Source organism: Salvelinus namaycush, unplaced genomic scaffold (assembly GCF_016432855.1).
Source record: "Salvelinus namaycush isolate Seneca unplaced genomic scaffold, SaNama_1.0 Scaffold45, whole genome shotgun sequence".
NCBI lineage: Eukaryota > Metazoa > Chordata > Actinopteri > Salmoniformes > Salmonidae > Salvelinus > Salvelinus namaycush.
In genome coordinates this window covers 299,724-318,590 of record NW_024061142.1, presented here as the reverse complement: position 1 = coordinate 318,590, position 18,867 = coordinate 299,724, and the positions used below count along the sequence as shown (strand labels likewise).

The window sequence follows — 18,867 nt, the reverse complement described above, 5'->3', positions numbered from 1 at the left end:
TCTGACTGTCAGAGGTCAACCCCCCTCTTCTATCTGACTGTCAGAGGTCAACCCCCTCTTCCATCTGACTGTCAGAGGTCAACCCCCCTCTTCCACCTGACTGTCAGAGGTCAACCCCCCTCTTCCACCTGACTGTCAGAGGTCAACCCCCCTCTTCCACCTGACTGTCAGAGGTCAACCCCCCTCTTCCACCTGACTGTCAGAGGTCAACCCCCCTCTTCCATCTGACTGTCAGAGGTCAACCCCCCTCTTCTATCTGACTGTCAGAGGTCAACCCCCCTCTTCCACCTGTCAGAGGTCAACCCCCCTCTTCCACCTGACTGTCAGAGGTCAACCCCCCTCTTCCACCTGACTGTCAGAGGTCAACCCCCCTCCTCCATCTGACTGTCAGAGGTCATCCCCCCTCCTCCTGACTGTCAGAGGTCAACCCCCCTCTTCTATCTGACTGTCAGAGGTCAACCCCCCTCTTCCACCTGACTGTCAGAGGTCAACCCCCCTCTTCCACCTGACTGTCAGAGGTCAACCCCCCTCTTCTATCTGACTGTCAGAGGTCAACCCCCCTCTTCTATCTGACTGTCAGAGGTCAACCCCCCTCTTCTATCTGACTGTCAGAGGTCAACCCCCCTCTTCCATCTGACTGTCAGAGGTCAACCCCCCTCTTCCATCTGACTGTCAGAGGTCAACCCCCCTCTTCCACCTGACTGTCAGAGGTCAACCCCCCTCCTCCACCTGACTGTCAGAGGTCAACCCCTCTCTTCCACCTGACTGTCAGAGGTCAACCCCCCTCTTCCACCTGACTGTCAGAGGTCAACCCCCTCTTCCACCTGACTGTCAGAGGTCAACCCCCCTCTTCCACCTGACTGTCAGAGGTCAACCCCCTCTTCTATCTGACTGTCAGAGGTCAACCCCCTCTTCCATCTGACTGTCAGAGGTCAACCCCCCTCTTCCACCTGACTGTCAGAGGTCAACCCCCCTCTTCCACCTGACTGTCAGAGGTCAACCCCCCTCTTCCACCTGACTGTCAGAGGTCAACCCCCCTCTTCCACCTGACTGTCAGAGGTCAACCCCCCTCTTCCATCTGACTGTCAGAGGTCAACCCCCCTCTTCTATCTGACTGTCAGAGGTCAACCCCCCTCTTCCACCTGTCAGAGGTCAACCCCCCTCTTCCACCTGTCAGAGGTCAACCCCCCTCTTCCACCTGACTGTCAGAGGTCAACCCCCCTCTTCCACCTGACTGTCAGAGGTCAACCCCCCTCCTCCATCTGACTGTCAGAGGTCATCCCCCCTCCTCCTGACTGTCAGAGGTCAACCCCCCTCTTCTATCTGACTGTCAGAGGTCAACCCCCCTCTTCCACCTGACTGTCAGAGGTCAACCCCCCTCTTCCACCTGACTGTCAGAGGTCAACCCCCCTCTTCTATCTGACTGTCAGAGGTCAACCCCCCTCTTCTATCTGACTGTCAGAGGTCAACCCCCCTCTTCTATCTGACTGTCAGAGGTCAACCCCCCTCTTCCATCTGACTGTCAGAGGTCAACCCCCCTCTTCCATCTGACTGTCAGAGGTCAACCCCCCTCTTCCACCTGACTGTCAGAGGTCAACCCCCCTCTTCCACCTGACTGTCAGAGGTCAACCCCCCTCTTCCACCTGACTGTCAGAGGTCAACCCCCCTCTTCCACCTGACTGTCAGAGGTCAACCCCCTCTTCTGACTGTCAGAGGTCAACCCCCCTCTTCCACCTAACTGTCAGAGGTCAACCCCCCTCTTCCACCTAACTGTCAGAGGTCAACCCCCCTCTTCCACCTGACTGTCAGAGGTCAACCCCCCTCTTCCATCTGACTGTCAGAGGTCAACCCCCCTCTTCCATCTGACTGTCAGAGGTCAACCCCCCTCTTCCATCTGACTGTCAGAGGTCAACCCCCCTCTTCCATCTGACTGTCAGAGGTCAACCCCCCTCTTCCATCTGACTGTCAGAGGTCAACCCCCCTCTTCCATCTGACTGTCAGAGGTCAACCCCCCTCTTCCACCTGACTGTCAGAGGTCAACCCCCCTCTTCCACCTGACTGTCAGAGGTCAACCCCCCTCTTCCACCTGACTGTCAGAGGTCAACCCCCCTCTTCCACCTGACTGTCAGAGGTCAACCCCCCTCTTCCACCTGACTGTCAGAGGTCAACCCCCCTCTTCCACCTGACTGTCAGAGGTCAACCCCCCTCTTCCACCTGACTGTCAGAGGTCAACCCCCCTCTTCCACCTAACTGTCAGAGGTCAACCCCCCTCTTCCACCTAACTGTCAGAGGTCAACCCCCCTCTTCCATCTGACTGTCAGAGGTCAACCCCCCTCTTCTATCTGACTGTCAGAGGTCAACCCCCCTCTTCTATCTGACTGTCAGAGGTCAACCCCCTCTTCTATCTGACTGTCAGAGGTCAACCCCCTCTTCTATCTGACTGTCAGAGGTCAACCCCCTCTTCTATCTGACTGTCAGAGGTCAACCCCCCTCTTCCACCTGACTGTCAGAGGTCAACCCCCCTCTTCCACCTGACTGTCAGAGGTCAACCCCCCTCTTCTACCTGACTGTCAGAGGTCAACCCCCCTCTTCCACCTGACTGTCAGAGGTCAACCCCCCTCTTCCACCTAACTGTCAGAGGTCAACCCCCCTCTTCCACCTAACTGTCAGAGGTCAACCCCCCTCTTCCACCTGACTGTCAGAGGTCAACCCACTCTTCTATCTGACTGTCAGAGGTCAACCCCCCTCTTCCACCTGACTGTCAGAGGTCAACCCCCCTCTTCCACCTGACTGTCAGAGGTCAACCCCCCTCTTCCACCTGACTGTCAGAGGTCAACCCCCCTCTTCCACCTAACTGTCAGAGGTCAACCCCCCTCTTCCACCTGACTGTCAGAGGTCAACCCACTCTTCTATCTGACTGTCAGAGGTCAACCCCCCTCTTCCACCTGACTGTCAGAGGTCAACCCCCCTCTTCCACCTGACTGTCAGAGGTCAACCCCCCTCTTCTATCTGACTGTCAGAGGTCAACCCCCCTCTTCTATCTGACTGTCAGAGGTCAACCCCCTCTTCTATCTGACTGTCAGAGGTCAACCCCCCTCTTCTATCTGACTGTCAGAGGTCAACCCCCCTCTTCCACCTGACTGTCAGAGGTCAACCCCCCTCTTCTATCTGACTGTCAGAGGTCAACCCCCCTCTTCCACCTGACTGTCAGAGGTCAACCCCCCTCTTCCACCTGACTGTCAGAGGTCAACCCCCCTCTTCCATCTGACTGTCAGAGGTCAACCCCCCTCTTCTATCTGACTGTCAGAGGTCAACCCCCTCTTCTATCTGACTGTCAGAGGTCAACCCCCCTCTTCTATCTGACTGTCAGAGGTCAACCCCCCTCTTCCACCTGACTGTCAGAGGTCAACCCCCCTCTTCTATCTGACTGTCAGAGGTCAACCCCCCTCTTCCATCTGACTGTCAGAGGTCAACCCCCCTCTTTCCTCGTCCTTCTTTCTCCTGGAGTCTGTTTTGAGGCTTTAAATGGACCTCAGCTGCTTCATCCCCTGCAGCGTGACAAAGTGGGAGGCGAGTGGCGACATACTCCTCAGTTTGAGGAGACCCCCAAAGCCTGAGTATCAATCTGTTTGTTCTTGAGTGTTAAACGGTGTACGAGTGCATCTTTGTAATCTAATGCGTCGTCTCTGAATGATCTTATTTTACTAGAGTTTGTCCGGCCGTCCGTTTCTGCTCCTCCCCGGCGGACGTGTCAGACTCCTGGTACTGCACCTCGACCTCTTCAGGGGTCCGCTCGGAGACGGAGTCGTCCTCTTCCGTCTTCCGCTTTCTTTCTCTGGAGGGTTGGTTCTCCCCGGCGGTGCCCGTGGCGCGGTATCTTCTCCCTTCGACGCCGTCTCAAGGAAGGCGCTGGTCTCACCGGAAGGATTCGTGGCGTAACGTTTGTCTTCCATCTGGCTGTCGTGGCACATGAAGTCGGCCAACATTTCCCCGTCGGCATTCGAGAGAACGTTTTTAACCTGTAAGAACACAAACAAAGAGACACACAGATAAAATAGGATATTTTTTAAGTCATTGATGGGTTTTTTTCAGACCGTCGTTGGAATCAAATCTTTTATTTATATCCCCCCCCATCTGACTGACGTGACTGACGACGGAAGTCCTCAGGTCAGTGAAGGAAGGGCTGTCAGGCAGGCCCATCTCCTTCCACGCCTCCCTCAGGTAGACGGGCAGGTTTTTGATCTCGGTGTTGGTGGAATTGAAAAAGAAGAACTGGTCTTTCTTTCCACCCGGGAGGCTGCGCTTGACTTTCAGGAAGTCTGTAAACCAAGAGTACTCCTCTTTATCCAGCGACATCTGGATCGTGGTTTGCATTTGTTTTGCGTTTCCCACCTATTAGAAAACGGACAACAAAACAACAAACAGATATTAACGCTGCGGTGCCAGTCGTTTCCAAAACCAACCAATTACGTTCAGGTGTACGGTTATAGACTTACGTTGATCAGATAGGCCGCAGACAGGCCCTACTGGGCCACGTTCAGGTGTATGGTTATAGACTTACGTTGATCAGATAGGCCCCAGACAGGCCCCACTGGGCCACGTTCAGGTGTATGGTTATAGACTTACGTTGATCAGATAGGCCCCAGACAGGCCCCACTGGGCCACGTTCAGGTGTACGGTTGGTTATAGACTTACGTTGATCAGATAGGCCCCAGACAGGCCCCACTGGGCCACGTTCAGGTGTACGGTTGGTTATAGACTTACGTTGATCAGATAGGACCCAGACAGGCCCCACTGGGCCACGTTCAGGTGTACGGTTGGTTATAGACTTACGTTGATCAGATAGGACCCAGACAGGCCCCACTGGGCCACGTTCAGGTGTATGGTTATAGACTTACGTTGATCAGATAGGACCCAGACAGGCCCCACTGGGCCACGTTCAGGTGTATGGTTATAGACTTACGTTGATCAGATAGGACCCAGACAGGCCCCACTGGGCCACGTTCAGGTGTATGGTTATAGACTTACGTTGATCAGATAGGCCCCAGACAGGCCCCACTGGGCCACGTTCAGGTGTACGGTTGGTTATAGACTTACGTTGATCAGATAGGACCCAGACAGGCCCCACTGGGCCACGTTCAGGTGTACGGTTGGTTATAGACTTACGTTGATCAGATAGGACCCAGACAGGCCCCACTGGGCCACGTTCAGGTGTATGGTTATAGACTTACGTTGATCAGATAGGACCCAGACAGGCCCCACTGGGCCACGTTCAGGTGTATGGTTATAGACTTACGTTGATCAGATAGGACCCAGACAGGCCCCACTGGGCCACGTTCAGGTGTATGGTTATAGACTTACGTTGATCAGATAGGCCCCAGACAGGCCCCACTGGGCCACGTTCAGGTGTACGGTTGGTTATAGACTTACGTTGATCAGATAGGACCCAGACAGGCCCCACTGGGCCACGTTCAGGTGTACGGTTGGTTATAGACTTACGTTGATCAGATAGGACCCAGACAGGCCCCACTGGGCCACGTTCAGGTGTATGGTTATAGACTTACGTTGATCAGATAGGACCCAGACAGGCCCCACTGGGCCACGTTCAGGTGTATGGTTATAGACTTACGTTGATCAGATAGGCCCCAGACAGGCTCCACTGGACCTCCTCCACCTCCTTCACCATCATGTTTCTATAAAGGCCCGGGCTGTGGCCGTACATGGAGGTAAAATAGGCGCACAGGAATCCGTAAAACCGGTTCTGGTTCGTCTGTGTCTTTGTTTCTTTCAAGGTTTCTGTGAGAACATGAGAATAAAAACAGGATAGTCCTGTTTCATCCTGTAGACATCTATAATAATAACAGACAGCTTCTATAATGTCCTACATCTATAATAATAACAGACAGCTTCTATAATGTCCTGTAAACATCTATAATAATAACAGACAGCTTCTATAATGTCCTGTGTACATCTATAATAATAACAGACAGCTTCTATAATGTCCTGTAGACATCTATAATAATAACAGACAGCTTCTATAATGTCCTGTAGACATCTATAATAATAACAGACAGCTTCTATAATGTCCTACATCTATAATAATAACAGACAGCTTCTATAATGTCCTGTAAACATCTATAATAATAACAGACAGCTTCTATAATGTCCTGTGTACATCTATAATAATAACAGACAGCTTCTATAATGTCCTGTAAACATCTATAATAATAACAGACAGCTTCTATAATGTCCTGTAGACATCTATAATAATAACAGACAGCTTCTATAATGTCCTACATCTATAATAATAACAGACAGCTTCTATAATGTCCTGTAAACATCTATAATAATAACAGACAGCTTCTATAATGTCCTGTGTACATCTATAATAATAACAGACAGCTTCTATAATGTCCTGTAAACATCTATAATAATAACAGACAGCTTCTATAATGTCCTGTAGACATCTATAATAATAACAGACAGCTTCCATAATGTCCTGTAAACATCTATAATAATAACAGACAGCTTCTATAATGTCCTACATCTATAATAATAACAGACAGCTTCCATAATGTCCTGTAAACATCTATAATAATAACAGACAGCTTCCATAATGTCCTGTAAACATCTATAATAATAACAGACAGCTTCTATAATGTCCTGTAAACATCTATAATAATAACAGACAGCTTCCATAATGTCCTGTAAACATCTATAATAATAACAGACAGCTTCCATAATGTCCTGTAAACATCTATAATAATAACAGACAGCTTCCATAATGTCCTACATCTATAATAATAACAGACAGCTTCCATAATGTCCTGTAAACATCTATAATAATAACAGACAGCTTCCATAATGTCCTACATCTATAATAATAACAGACAGCTTCTATAATGTCCTGTAAACATCTATAATAATAACAGACAGCTTCTATAATGTCCTGTAAACATCTATAATAATAACAGACAGCTTCCATAATGTCCTGTAAACATCTATAATAATAACAGACAGCTTCCATAATGTCCTGTAAACATCTATAATAATAACAGACAGCTTCTATAATGTCCTGTAAACATCTATAATAATAACAGACAGCTTCTATAATGTCCTGTAAACATCTATAATAATAACAGACAGCTTCCATAATGTCCTGTAAACATCTATAATAATAACAGACAGCTTCCATAATGTCCTGTAAACATCTATAATAATAACAGACAGCTTCTATAATGTCCTACATCTATAATAATAACAGACAGCTTCCATAATGTCCTGTAAACATCTATAATAATAACAGACAGCTTCTATAATGTCCTGTAAACATCTATAATAATAACAGACAGCTTCTATAATGTCCTGTAAACATCTATAATAATAACAACAGACAGCTTCCATAATGTCCTGTAAACATCTATAATAATAACAGACAGCTTCTATAATGTCCTGTAAACATCTATAATAATAACTGACAGCTTCCATAATGTCCTGTGTACATCTATAATAATAACAGACAGCTTCTATAATGTCCTGTAAACATCTATAATAATAACAGACAGCTTCTATAATGTCCTGTAAACATCTATAATAATAACAGACAGCTTCTATAATGTCCTGTAAACATCTATAATAATAACAGACAGCTTCCATAATGTCCTGTAAACATCTATAATAATAACAGACAGCTTCCATAATGTCCTGTAAACATCTATAATAATAACAGACAGCTTCTATAATGTCCTGTAAACATCTATAATAATAACAGACAGCTTCTATAATGTCCTGTAAACATCTATAATAATAACAGACAGCTTCCATAATGTCCTGTAGACATCTATAATAATAACAGACAGCTTCTATAATGTCCTGTAGACATCTATAATAATAACAGACAGCTTCTATAATGTCCTGTAAACATCTATAATAATAACAGACAGCTTCTATAATGTCCTACATCTATAATAATAACAGACAGCTTCTATAATGTCCTGTAAACATCTATAATAATAACAGACAGCTTCCATAATGTCCTACATCTATAATAATAACAGACAGCTTCTATAATGTCCTACATCTATAATAATAACAGACAGCTTCCATAATGTCCTGTGTACATCTATAATAATAACAGACAGCTTCTATAATGTCCTGTAAACATCTATAATAATAACAGACAGCTTCTATAATGTCCTGTAAACATCTATAATAATAACAGACAGCTTCTATAATGTCCTGTAAACATCTATAATAATAACAGACAGCTTCCATAATGTCCTGTAAACATCTATAATAATAACAGACAGCTTCCATAATGTCCTGTAAACATCTATAATAATAACAGACAGCTTCTATAATGTCCTACATCTATAATAATAACAGACAGCTTCCATAATGTCCTGTAAACATCTATAATAATAACAGACAGCTTCCATAATGTCCTGTAAACATCTATAATAATAACAGACAGCTTCTATAATGTCCTGTAAACATCTATAATAATAACAGACAGCTTCCATAATGTCCTGTAAACATCTATAATAATAACAGACAGCTTCTATAATGTCCTGTAAACATCTATAATAATAACAGACAGCTTCCATAATGTCCTGTAGACATCTATAATAATAACAGACAGCTTCTATAATGTCCTGTAGACATCTATAATAATAACAGACAGCTTCTATAATGTCCTACATCTATAATAATAACAGACAGCTTCTATAATGTCCTACATCTATAATAATAACAGACAGCTTCTATAATGTCCTGTAAACATCTATAATAACAACAGACAGCTTCCATAATGTCCTGTAAACATCTATAATAATAACAGTCAGCTTCTATAATGTCCTGTAGACATCTATAATAATAACAGACAGCTTCTATAATGTCCTACATCTATAATAATAACAGACAGCTTCTATAATGTCCTGTAAACATCTATAATAATAACAGACAGCTTCTATAATGTCCTGTAGACATTATTATAGTAACATCACAGATTAAGAAAAACTTACTCAGCACTTGAGGGATCTTGTCCCTGGCAAGAGACCGGCACTTCATTAGGCTCTTTATAGACACCACCTTGCCTTTCTTGTTGTCAACTGATCCTTTCACGGACTTGTTAATCTCCATCATCGCCCGGTTGATCTCCCTCCAGTGGTTTCTGGTCAGCCGACAGCCAGGCGGAGGGGTCTCCTCGGAGTACTGGAGAAACGCACCGATAGTGGAGGTGTAGTGGTTGACCGTGGTGACGGCCATGTTCTTCTGAAGGGTCTGGAACCATCTAACACACACACACACACACACACACACACACACACACACACACACACACACACACACACACACACACACACACACACACACACACACACACACACACACACACACACACACACACCCAATCACACACACACACACACACCCAATCAATGAGTGTGTTGTTAATGAACGCTGATGAGACTAAAGAGAAGGACAGAACCTCTGCTCACCTCCTCATGTTGTCCTGGTTTGTCAGGAAAGTGAGAGTGGATGGATTAATCTCATCCTTCGCCATGTCCTTCAAAAAGTGCTGCACCGGCTTGAGTTTTGCGGCACAATTTTGCTTCAGCTTATTGTTTGGATTGGGGCCTTCACAGGTCTTCCTGAACCCCTCTATAAACACACCTGATCAAAGAAACGTCATATTTTAGACTGGGGCCTTCACAGGTCTTCCTGAACCACTCTGTAAAAACACCTAATCAAAGAAACATCATATTTTAGACTGGGGACCTTCACAGGTCTTCCTGAACCTCTCTATAAACACACCTAATCAAAGAAACGTCATATTTTAGACTGGGGCCTTCCTGAACCCCTCTATAAACACACCTGATCAAATAAACATCATATTTTAGACTGGGGGCCTTCACAGGTCTTCCTGAACCCCTCTATAAACACACCTAATCAAAGAAACATCATAGACTGGGGACCTTCACAGGTCTTCCTGAACCCCTCTATAAACACACCTAATCAAAGAAACATCATATTTTAGATTGGGACCTTCACAGGTCTTCCTGAACCCCTCTATAGACACACCTAATCAAAGAAACATCATATTTTAGACTGGGGACCTTCACAGGTCTTCCTAAACCCCTCTATAAACACACCTAATCAAAGAAACATCATATTTTAGACTGGGGACCTTCGCAGGTCTTCCTGAACCCCTCTATAAACACACCTAATCAAAGAAACATCATATTTTAGACTGGGACCTTCACAGGTCTTCCTGAACCCCTCTATAAACACACCTAATCAAAGAAACATCATATTTTAGACTGGGGACCTTCACAGGTCTTCCTGAACCCCTCTATAAACACACCTAATCAAAGAAACATCATATTTTAGACTGGGGACCTTCACAGGTCTTCCTGAGCCCCTCTATAAACACACCTGATCAAAGAAACATCATATTTTAGACTGGGGACCTTCACAGGTCTTCCTGAACCCCTCTATAAACACACCTAATCAAAGACCTTCACAGGTCTTCCTGGACCCCTCTATAAACACACCTAATCAAAGAAACATCATATTTTAGACTGGGGTCTTCCTGAACCACTCTATAAACACACCTGATCAAATAAACATCATATTTTAGACTGGGGACCTTCACAGGTCTTCCTGAACCCCTCTATAAACACACCTAATCAAAGAAACATCATATTTTAGACTGGGGACCTTCACAGGTCTTCCTGAACCCCTCTATAAACACACCTAATCAAAGAAACATCACATTTTAGACTGGGGACCTTCACAGGTCTTCCTGAACCCCTCTATAGACACACCTAATCAAAGAAACATCATATTTTAGACTGGGGACCTTCACAGGTCTTCCTGAACCCCTCTATAAACACACCTAATCAAAGAAACGTCATATTTTAGACTGGGGTCTTCCTGAACCCCTCTATAAACACACCTAATCAAAGAAACATCATATTTTAGATTGGGACCTTCACAGGTCTTCCTGAACCCCTCTATAGACACACCTAATCAAAGAAACATCATATTTTAGACTGGGGACCTTCACAGGTCTTCCTGAACCCCTCTATAAACACACCTAATCAAAGAAACATCATATTTTAGACTGGGGACCTTCACAGGTCTTCCTGAACCCCTCTATAAACACACCTGATCAAAGAAACATCATATTTTAGACTGGGGACCTTCACAGGTCTTCCTGAACCCCTCTATAGACACACCTAATCAAAGAAACATCATATTTTAGATTGGGGACCTTCACAGGTCTTCCTGAACCCCTCTATAAACACACCTAATCAAAGAAACATCATATTTTAGACTGGGACCTTCACAGGTCTTCCTGAACCCCTCTATAAACACACCTAATCAAAGAAACGTCATATTTTAGACTGGGGACCTTTACAGGTCTTCCTGAACCACTCTGTAAACACACCTAATCAAAGAAACATCATATTTTAGACTGGGGACCTTCACAGGTCTTCCTGAACCCCTCTATAAACACACCTAATCAAAGAAACGTCATATTTTAGACTGGGGCCTTCCTGAACCCCTCTATAAACACACCTAATCAAAGAAACATCATATTTTAGACTGGGGACCTTCACAGGTCTTCCTGAACCCCTCTATAGACACACCTAATCAAAGAAACATCATATTTTAGACTGGGGACCTTCACAGGTCTTCCTGAACCCCTCTATAAACACACCTAATCAAAGAAACATCACATTTTAGACTGGGGACCTTCACAGGTCTTCCTGAACCCCTCTATAAACACACCTAATCAAAGAAACATCATATTTTAGATTGGGACCTTCACAGGTCTTCCTGAACCCCTCTATAAACACACCTAATCAAAGAAACATCATATTTTAGACTGGGGACCTTCACAGGTCTTCCTGAACCCCTCTATAAACACACCTAATCAAAGAAACATCACATTTTAGACTGGGGACCTTCACAGGTCTTCCTGAACCCCTCTATAAACACACCTAATCAAAGAAACATCATATTTTAGACTGGGGACCTTCACAGGTCTTCCTGAACCCCTCTATAAACACACCTAATCAAAGAAACATCATATTTTAGACTGGGGACCTTCACAGGTCTTCCTGAACCCCTCTATAAACACACCTGATCAAAGAAACATCATATTTTAGACTGGGGACCTTCACAGGTCTTCCTGAACCCCTCTATAAACACACCTAATCAAAGAAACATCATATTTTAGACTGGGGGCCTTCACAGGTCTTCCTGAACCCCTCTATAAACACACCTAATCAAAGAAACATCACATTTTAGACTGGGGACCTTCACAGGTCTTCCTGAACCCCTCTATAAACACACCTAATCAAAGAAACATCATATTTTAGACTGGGGACCTTCACAGGTCTTCCTGAACCCCTCTATAAACACACCTAATCAAAGAAACATCATATTTTAGACTGGGGACCTTCACAGGTCTTCCTGAACCCCTCTATAAACACACCTAATCAAAGACCTTCACAGGTCTTCCTGAACCCCTCTATAAACACACCTGATCAAAGATAACATTTTTGGACTTAAGACAGAAATCAGACCGGCTGTTTTTCTAATCCATTTCAAACACAAATACAAATACACAAACAGGCCAGACACAGCGGAGGACAGGTGGGGTCTGGGGCAGAGTGAAGCGGGCCAGACACAGCGGAGGACGGGTGGGGTCTGGGGCAGAGTGAAGCGGGCCAGACACAGCGGAGGACGGGTGGGGTCTGGGGCAGAGTGAAGCGGGCCAGACACAGCGGAGGACGGGTGGGGTCTGGGGCAGAGTGAAGCAGGCCAGACACAGCGGAGGACGGGTGGGGTCTGGGGCAGAGTGAAGCAGGCCAGACACAGCGGAGGACGGGTGGGGTCTGGGGCAGAGTGAAGCAGGCCAGACACAGCGGAGGACGGGTGGGGTCTGGGGCAGAGTGAAGCAGGCCAGACACAGCGGAGGACGGGTGGGGTCTGGGGCAGAGTGAAGCAGGCCAGACACAGCGGAGGACGGGTGGGGTCTGGGGCAGAGTGAAGCAGGCCAGACACAGCGGAGGACGGGTGGGGTCTGGGGCAGAGTGAAGCAGGCCAGACACAGCGGAGGACGGGTGGGGTCTGGGGCAGAGTGAAGCAGGCCAGACACAGCGGAGGACAGGTGGGGTCTGGGGCAGAGTGAAGCAGGCCAGACACAGCGGAGGACGGGTGGGGTCTGGGGCAGAGTGAAGCAGGCCAGACACAGCGGAGGACGGGTTGGGTCTGGGGCAGAGTGAAGCAGGTCAGACACAGCGGAGGACAGGTGGGGTCTGGGGCAGAGTGAAGCAGGCCAGACACAGCGGAGGACGGGTGGGGTCTGGGGCAGAGTGAAGCAGGCCAGATACAGCGGAGGACGGGTGGGGTCTGGGGCAGAGTGAAGCAGGCCAGACACAGCGGAGGACGGGCGGGGTCTGGGGCAGAGTGAAGCAGGCCAGACACAGCGGAGGACGGGTGGGGTCTGGGGCAGAGTGAAGCGGGCCAGACACAGCGGAGGACGGGTGGGGTCTGTGGCATAGTGAAGCAGGCCAGACACAGCGGAGGACGGGTGGGGTCTGGGGCAGAGTGAAGCAGGCCAGACACAGCGGAGGACAGGCCCTACAGAAGTGACCCTAAAGTTACAGGACCTTCAGAAAATATTCACACCGCTTGACTTTTTCCACTTATTGTCGTGTCACAACTTGAATTTAACATGAATTAAATTTAAGATTATTTATTTTTTGTCACAATACCAATAATGTCAAAGTGGAATTACATTTTTCAACATTATTTTTTATTACAAATGAATTAAAAATGAAAAGCTCCGAAGCACAACCCAAGCTGAAATGTGTTGAGTCGATAAGTTTTCAAACCCTTATGTAATGGTACGCCGAGGAGTAAAAATGCCCTTAACAAATTTATTTAACCCTTATTTTACCAGGTATAAGATAAGTAGCATGGACTCACTGTGTGCAATAATGATTTTTGAATGACTACCTCACCTCAGTCGAGCAGTGAATTTCAAACACAGATTCAACCACAAAGACCAGGGAGGTTTTCCAATGCCTCGTAAAGAAGAGCACCTATTGGTAGATGGGTAAAAAAATGGTTCAGTCTGCTTTCCACCAGACACTGGACAATTCACCTTTCAGCAGGACAATACCCTAAAACACAATGCCAAATCTACACTGGAGTTACTTAACAAGTAGACAGTGAATGTTCCGGAGCGGCCAAGTTTACAGTTTTGACTTAAATTTACGGAAAGACCTGGAAATGGTTGTCTAGCAACGATCAACAAACAATTTGACAAAACTTCAAGAATTTTTTTAAAGAATAATGGGCAAATGTTGCACAATCTAGGTGTGAAAAGCTCTTAGAGACTTACCCAGAAAGACTCACAGCTGTAATCGCTGCCAAAGGTGCTTCTACAATGTATTTACTCAGGGGTGTGAATACTTATGCAAATTAGATATTTCTGTATTTTAAATTTTCAATAAATTTGCAAACATTTCTACAAACATGTTTTGATTTTGTCATAATGGGGTCTGTAGACAGGGGGAGAGAAATCAATTTCATCCTTTTTGAATTCAGGCTGTAACGTAAAAAAATGTGGAATCAGTCAAGGGGTCTGAATACTTTCTGAAGGCACTGGAACTGTGATTAGCTGGACACAAACACTTTATACAACGTCAACACAAAGAAAAACAGTCGCCCTTTTAGGCTTTTTCCAAATACAAACACTATTTTAAAAGACAGTACTTACTCAGAGCAGAGCCCGGGAAGGGACTTTGGCTGCTAGATCCGGGCGCCGTGGCTTCCTCTGTCTGGGCCTCTGAACCCACGACTCGGTGCTGCTGCAGCTCCTCTTGTTCTGTGTCTGACGTAGGAGGAGACGGCTCGGGCTGAAACCTGGACCTCTTTGCTGACCTGGCCTTTGCTGATCTGGCCCTGACACTCTGCCTTTTCAGTAGCTGGTACCTCTTCCTCACTCTATTCAATTCAGAGATCAGCTTCAGGTTGTCCTCTCTAACGGATTGGTCGGTCGCACTTCTCTTGGTCAGCTTCAGGTTGTCCTCTCTAACGGATTGGTTGGTCGCACTTCTCTTTGTCAGGGCCTCGTCCCGCTCTTGCAAAGCTTTCCGCAGCCTCAGGATCGACGCTCGGCAGTGGCAGGAATAATCTTTGCAGCTCACGTCCTTCTTCTCCTCTTCCTCTTTCAAAGGAGGAAGCGGTAAATCTACAGAGTGGTCTTCCTGCTTCGTTTCCCCCTCCACAATATCCAAACGGGTGGTCAGCGGGACGACAGGGTTGGAGGCCCTCAACGCGGCCAGCCGCTCCATGGTCAGCCGTCTCCTCAGTTCCTGTATAGCCCGTCTCCTCTGCGATCTGTTGAGCTCTGTGTGCGACTCCATGTGTCGATCCAGCCTGCTGAGCCGGGTGGAGCATCCCGTCACTGGACACGGCTGCTGCCTGATATTGACACGGCCCGACCGCCAATTACAAAGGAGGACCCTCTCCTCCGTGTTCCTCACGTTGTGCGTGTACCTCAGGTGCTGACTGAAGCCGATCACAACCTTGGGGCAAAGCGGACAGGAACGACCCGCGAAGCGCCCCGGAGCTTTCTCTAGTATGGAAAACAAAAGGTCAAAAGAACAGAACATTACAAAAAAACACAATCAGCGATCACAACAAGTAGAATGCTCCAGGCTGATTAGTTGTTGCTTAGAAACAACACCTGAGACCACACCTTCTCACTCTAGAACCTCTTTAACCCCGCCTTCCACTCCTCCTCCCACTAAAACACTACTTACTGGTGTTAATCAGGTCTCCTGTCTCCTCCTCCTCCTCCTCTTCCTCCTCCTCCAATGTATCAGTTATCACTCCCTCCTCCTCCTCTTCCACCTCCTCCTCCACCAATGTACCAGTTATCTCCCTCTCCGCCTCCTCCTCCACCTCCTCTTCCACCAATGTACCAGTTATCACTCCCTCCTCCTCCTCCTCTTCCACCTCCTCTTCCACCAATGTACCAGTTATCACTCCCTCCTCCTCCTCCTCTTCCACCTCCTCTTCCACCAATGTACCAGTTATCACTCCCTCCTCCTCCTCCTCTTCCACCTCCTCCTCCACCAATGTACCAGTTATCTCTCCCTCCTCCTCCTCTTCCTCCACCAATGTACCAGTTGTCACTCCCTCCTCCTCCTCTTCCTCCACCAATGTACCAGTTATCGCTCCCTCCTCCTCTTCCTCCTCTTCCACCAACGTGCCAGTTATCGCTCCCTCCTCCTCCTCCTCTTCCTCCTCTTCCACCAACGTGCCAGTTATCGCTCCCTCCTCCTCCTCTTCCTCCTCTTCCACCAACGTGCCAGTTATCGCTCCCTCCTCCTCCACTCCAAAAACTGCATCCTACAAATCAAATCAAATGTTATTTGTCACATACACCTGTTTAGCAGATGTTATTGCGGGTGTAGCGAAATGCTTGTGTTTCTAGCTCCGACAGTCCAGTAATATCTAACAACTTCACAACAATATATATAACTATATGGATGAGCGATGTCAGAGCAGCATAGACTGAGATATTACAGATATATAACTATATGGATGAGCGATGTCAGAGCAGCATAGACTGAGATATTAAAGATATATAACTATATGGATGAGCGATGTCAGAGCAGCATAGACTGAGATATTAAAGATATATAACTATATGGATGAGCGATGTCAGAGCAGCATAGACTGAGATATTACAGATATATAAATATATGGATGAGCGATGTCAGAGCAGCATAGACTGAGATATTACAGATATATAACTATATGGATGAGCGATGTCAGAGCAGCATAGACTGAGATATTAATGATATATAACTATATGGATGAGCGATGTCAGAACTGCATAGACTGAGATATTAATGATATATAACTATATGGATGAGCGATGTCAGAGCAGCATAGACTGAGATATTAAAGATATATAACTATATGGATGAGCGATGTCAGAGCAGCATAGACTGAGATATTAAAGATATATAAATATATGGATGAGCGATGTCAGAGCAGCATAGACTGAGATATTAAAGATATATAAATATATGGATGAGCGATGTCAGAGCAGCATAGACTGAGATATTAAAGATATATAACTACATGGATGAGCGATGTCAGAGCAGCATAGACTGAGATATTAAAGATATATAACTATATGGATGAGCGATGTCAGAGCAGCATAGACTGAGATATTACAGATATATAACTATATGGATGAGCGATGTCAGAGCAGCATAGACTGAGATATTAAAGATATATAACTATATGGATGAGTGATGTCAGAGCAGCATAGACTGAGATATTAAAGATATATAAATATATGGATGAGCGATGTCAGAGCAGCATAGACTGAGATATTAAAGATATATAACTATATGGATGAGCGATGTCAGAGCAGCATAGACTGAGATATTAAAGATATATAACTATATGGATGAGCGATGTCAGAGCAGCATAGACTGAGATATTAAAGATATATAACTATATGGATGAGCGATGTCAGAGCAGCATAGACTGAGATATTAAAGATATATAACTATATGGATGAGCGATGTCAGAGCAGCATAGACTGAGATATTAAAGATATATAACTATATGGATGAGCGATGTCAGAGCAGCATAGACTGAGATATTAAAGATATATAACTATATGGATGAGCGATGTCAGAGCAGCATAGACTGAGATATTACAGATATATAACTATATGGATGAGCGATGTCAGAGCAGCATAGACTGAGATATTACAGATATATAAATATATGGATGAGCGATGTCAGAGCAGCATAGACTGAGATATTAAAGATATATAACTATATGGATGAGCGATGTCAGAGCAGCATAGACTGAGATATTAAAGATATATAACTATATGGATGAGCGATGTCAGAGCAGCATAGACTGAGATATTAAAGATATATAACTATATGGATGAGCGATGTCAGAGCAGCATAGACTGAGATATTAAAGATATATAAATATATGGATGAGCGATGTCAGAGCAGCATAGACTGAGATATTAAAGATATATAACTATATGGATGAGCGATGTCAGAGCAGCATAGACTGAGATACAGTTTATACATATGAGATGAGATATGTCAACATTATTAAAGTGACTAGTGTTTCATTTTTAAAGTGGCCAGTGATTCCATGTCTGTGTATGTAGGCAGCAGCCTCTCTATGTTAGTGATGGCTGTTTAACAGTCTGATGGCCTTGAGATAGAAGCTGTTTTTCAGTCTCTCGGTCCCTGCTTTGATGCACCTGTACTGACCTCGCCTTCTGGATGATAGCGGGGTGAACAGGCAGTGGCTCGGGTGGTTGTTGTCCTTGGTGATATGTTTTCCATTCCTGTGACATCGGGTGGTGCAGGTGTCCTGGAGGGCATGTCGTTTGCCCCTGGTGATGCGTTGGGCAGATCGCACCACCCTCTGGAGAGCCTTGCGTTTGCGGGCGGAGCAGTTGCCGTACCAGGCGGTGATAGAGCCCGACAGGATGCTCTCGATTGTGCATCGACTTTCTCTTCCTCCTCAGTAACATCCTCCTCTGTCACTCTGAACGCCTCTTCCTCTTCTGTCACTGAAACGTCTTTCTCTTCTTCTTTTACTGTAACATCCTCCTCTTCCTCCTCCTCTTTCACTCTGAACGCGTCTTCCTCTTCTTTCACTGTAACGTCTTTCTCTTCTTCTTTCACGGTAACACCCTCTACTTCTTGTTTTACTGTCACAGCCTCCTCTTCCACCTCTTCTTTCACGACATCGTTCAGCCACAGACCTTCTTTCTC

The 18,867-nt window shown here is 45.7% G+C and overlaps 1 protein-coding gene across 1 annotated transcript; it reads right to left on the bottom strand.

Annotated features, from left to right (window-relative positions):
• Positions 1 to 3,398: 3,398 nt before the first annotated feature.
• LOC120041359 lies at positions 3,399 to 18,432 on the bottom strand. The gene is made up of 8 exons (XM_038986306.1): positions 18,397 to 18,432; positions 15,852 to 16,422; positions 14,804 to 15,664; positions 9,501 to 9,675; positions 9,024 to 9,292; positions 5,630 to 5,796; positions 4,144 to 4,392; positions 3,399 to 4,019 (listed from the first exon to the last, which is right to left on the bottom strand). The coding sequence occupies exons 1-8, from the start codon at positions 18,430 to 18,432 to the stop codon at positions 3,705 to 3,707; spliced, it is 2,643 nt and encodes an 880-aa protein (XP_038842234.1). The 3' UTR covers positions 3,399 to 3,704.
• Positions 18,433 to 18,867: the final 435 nt, after the last annotated feature.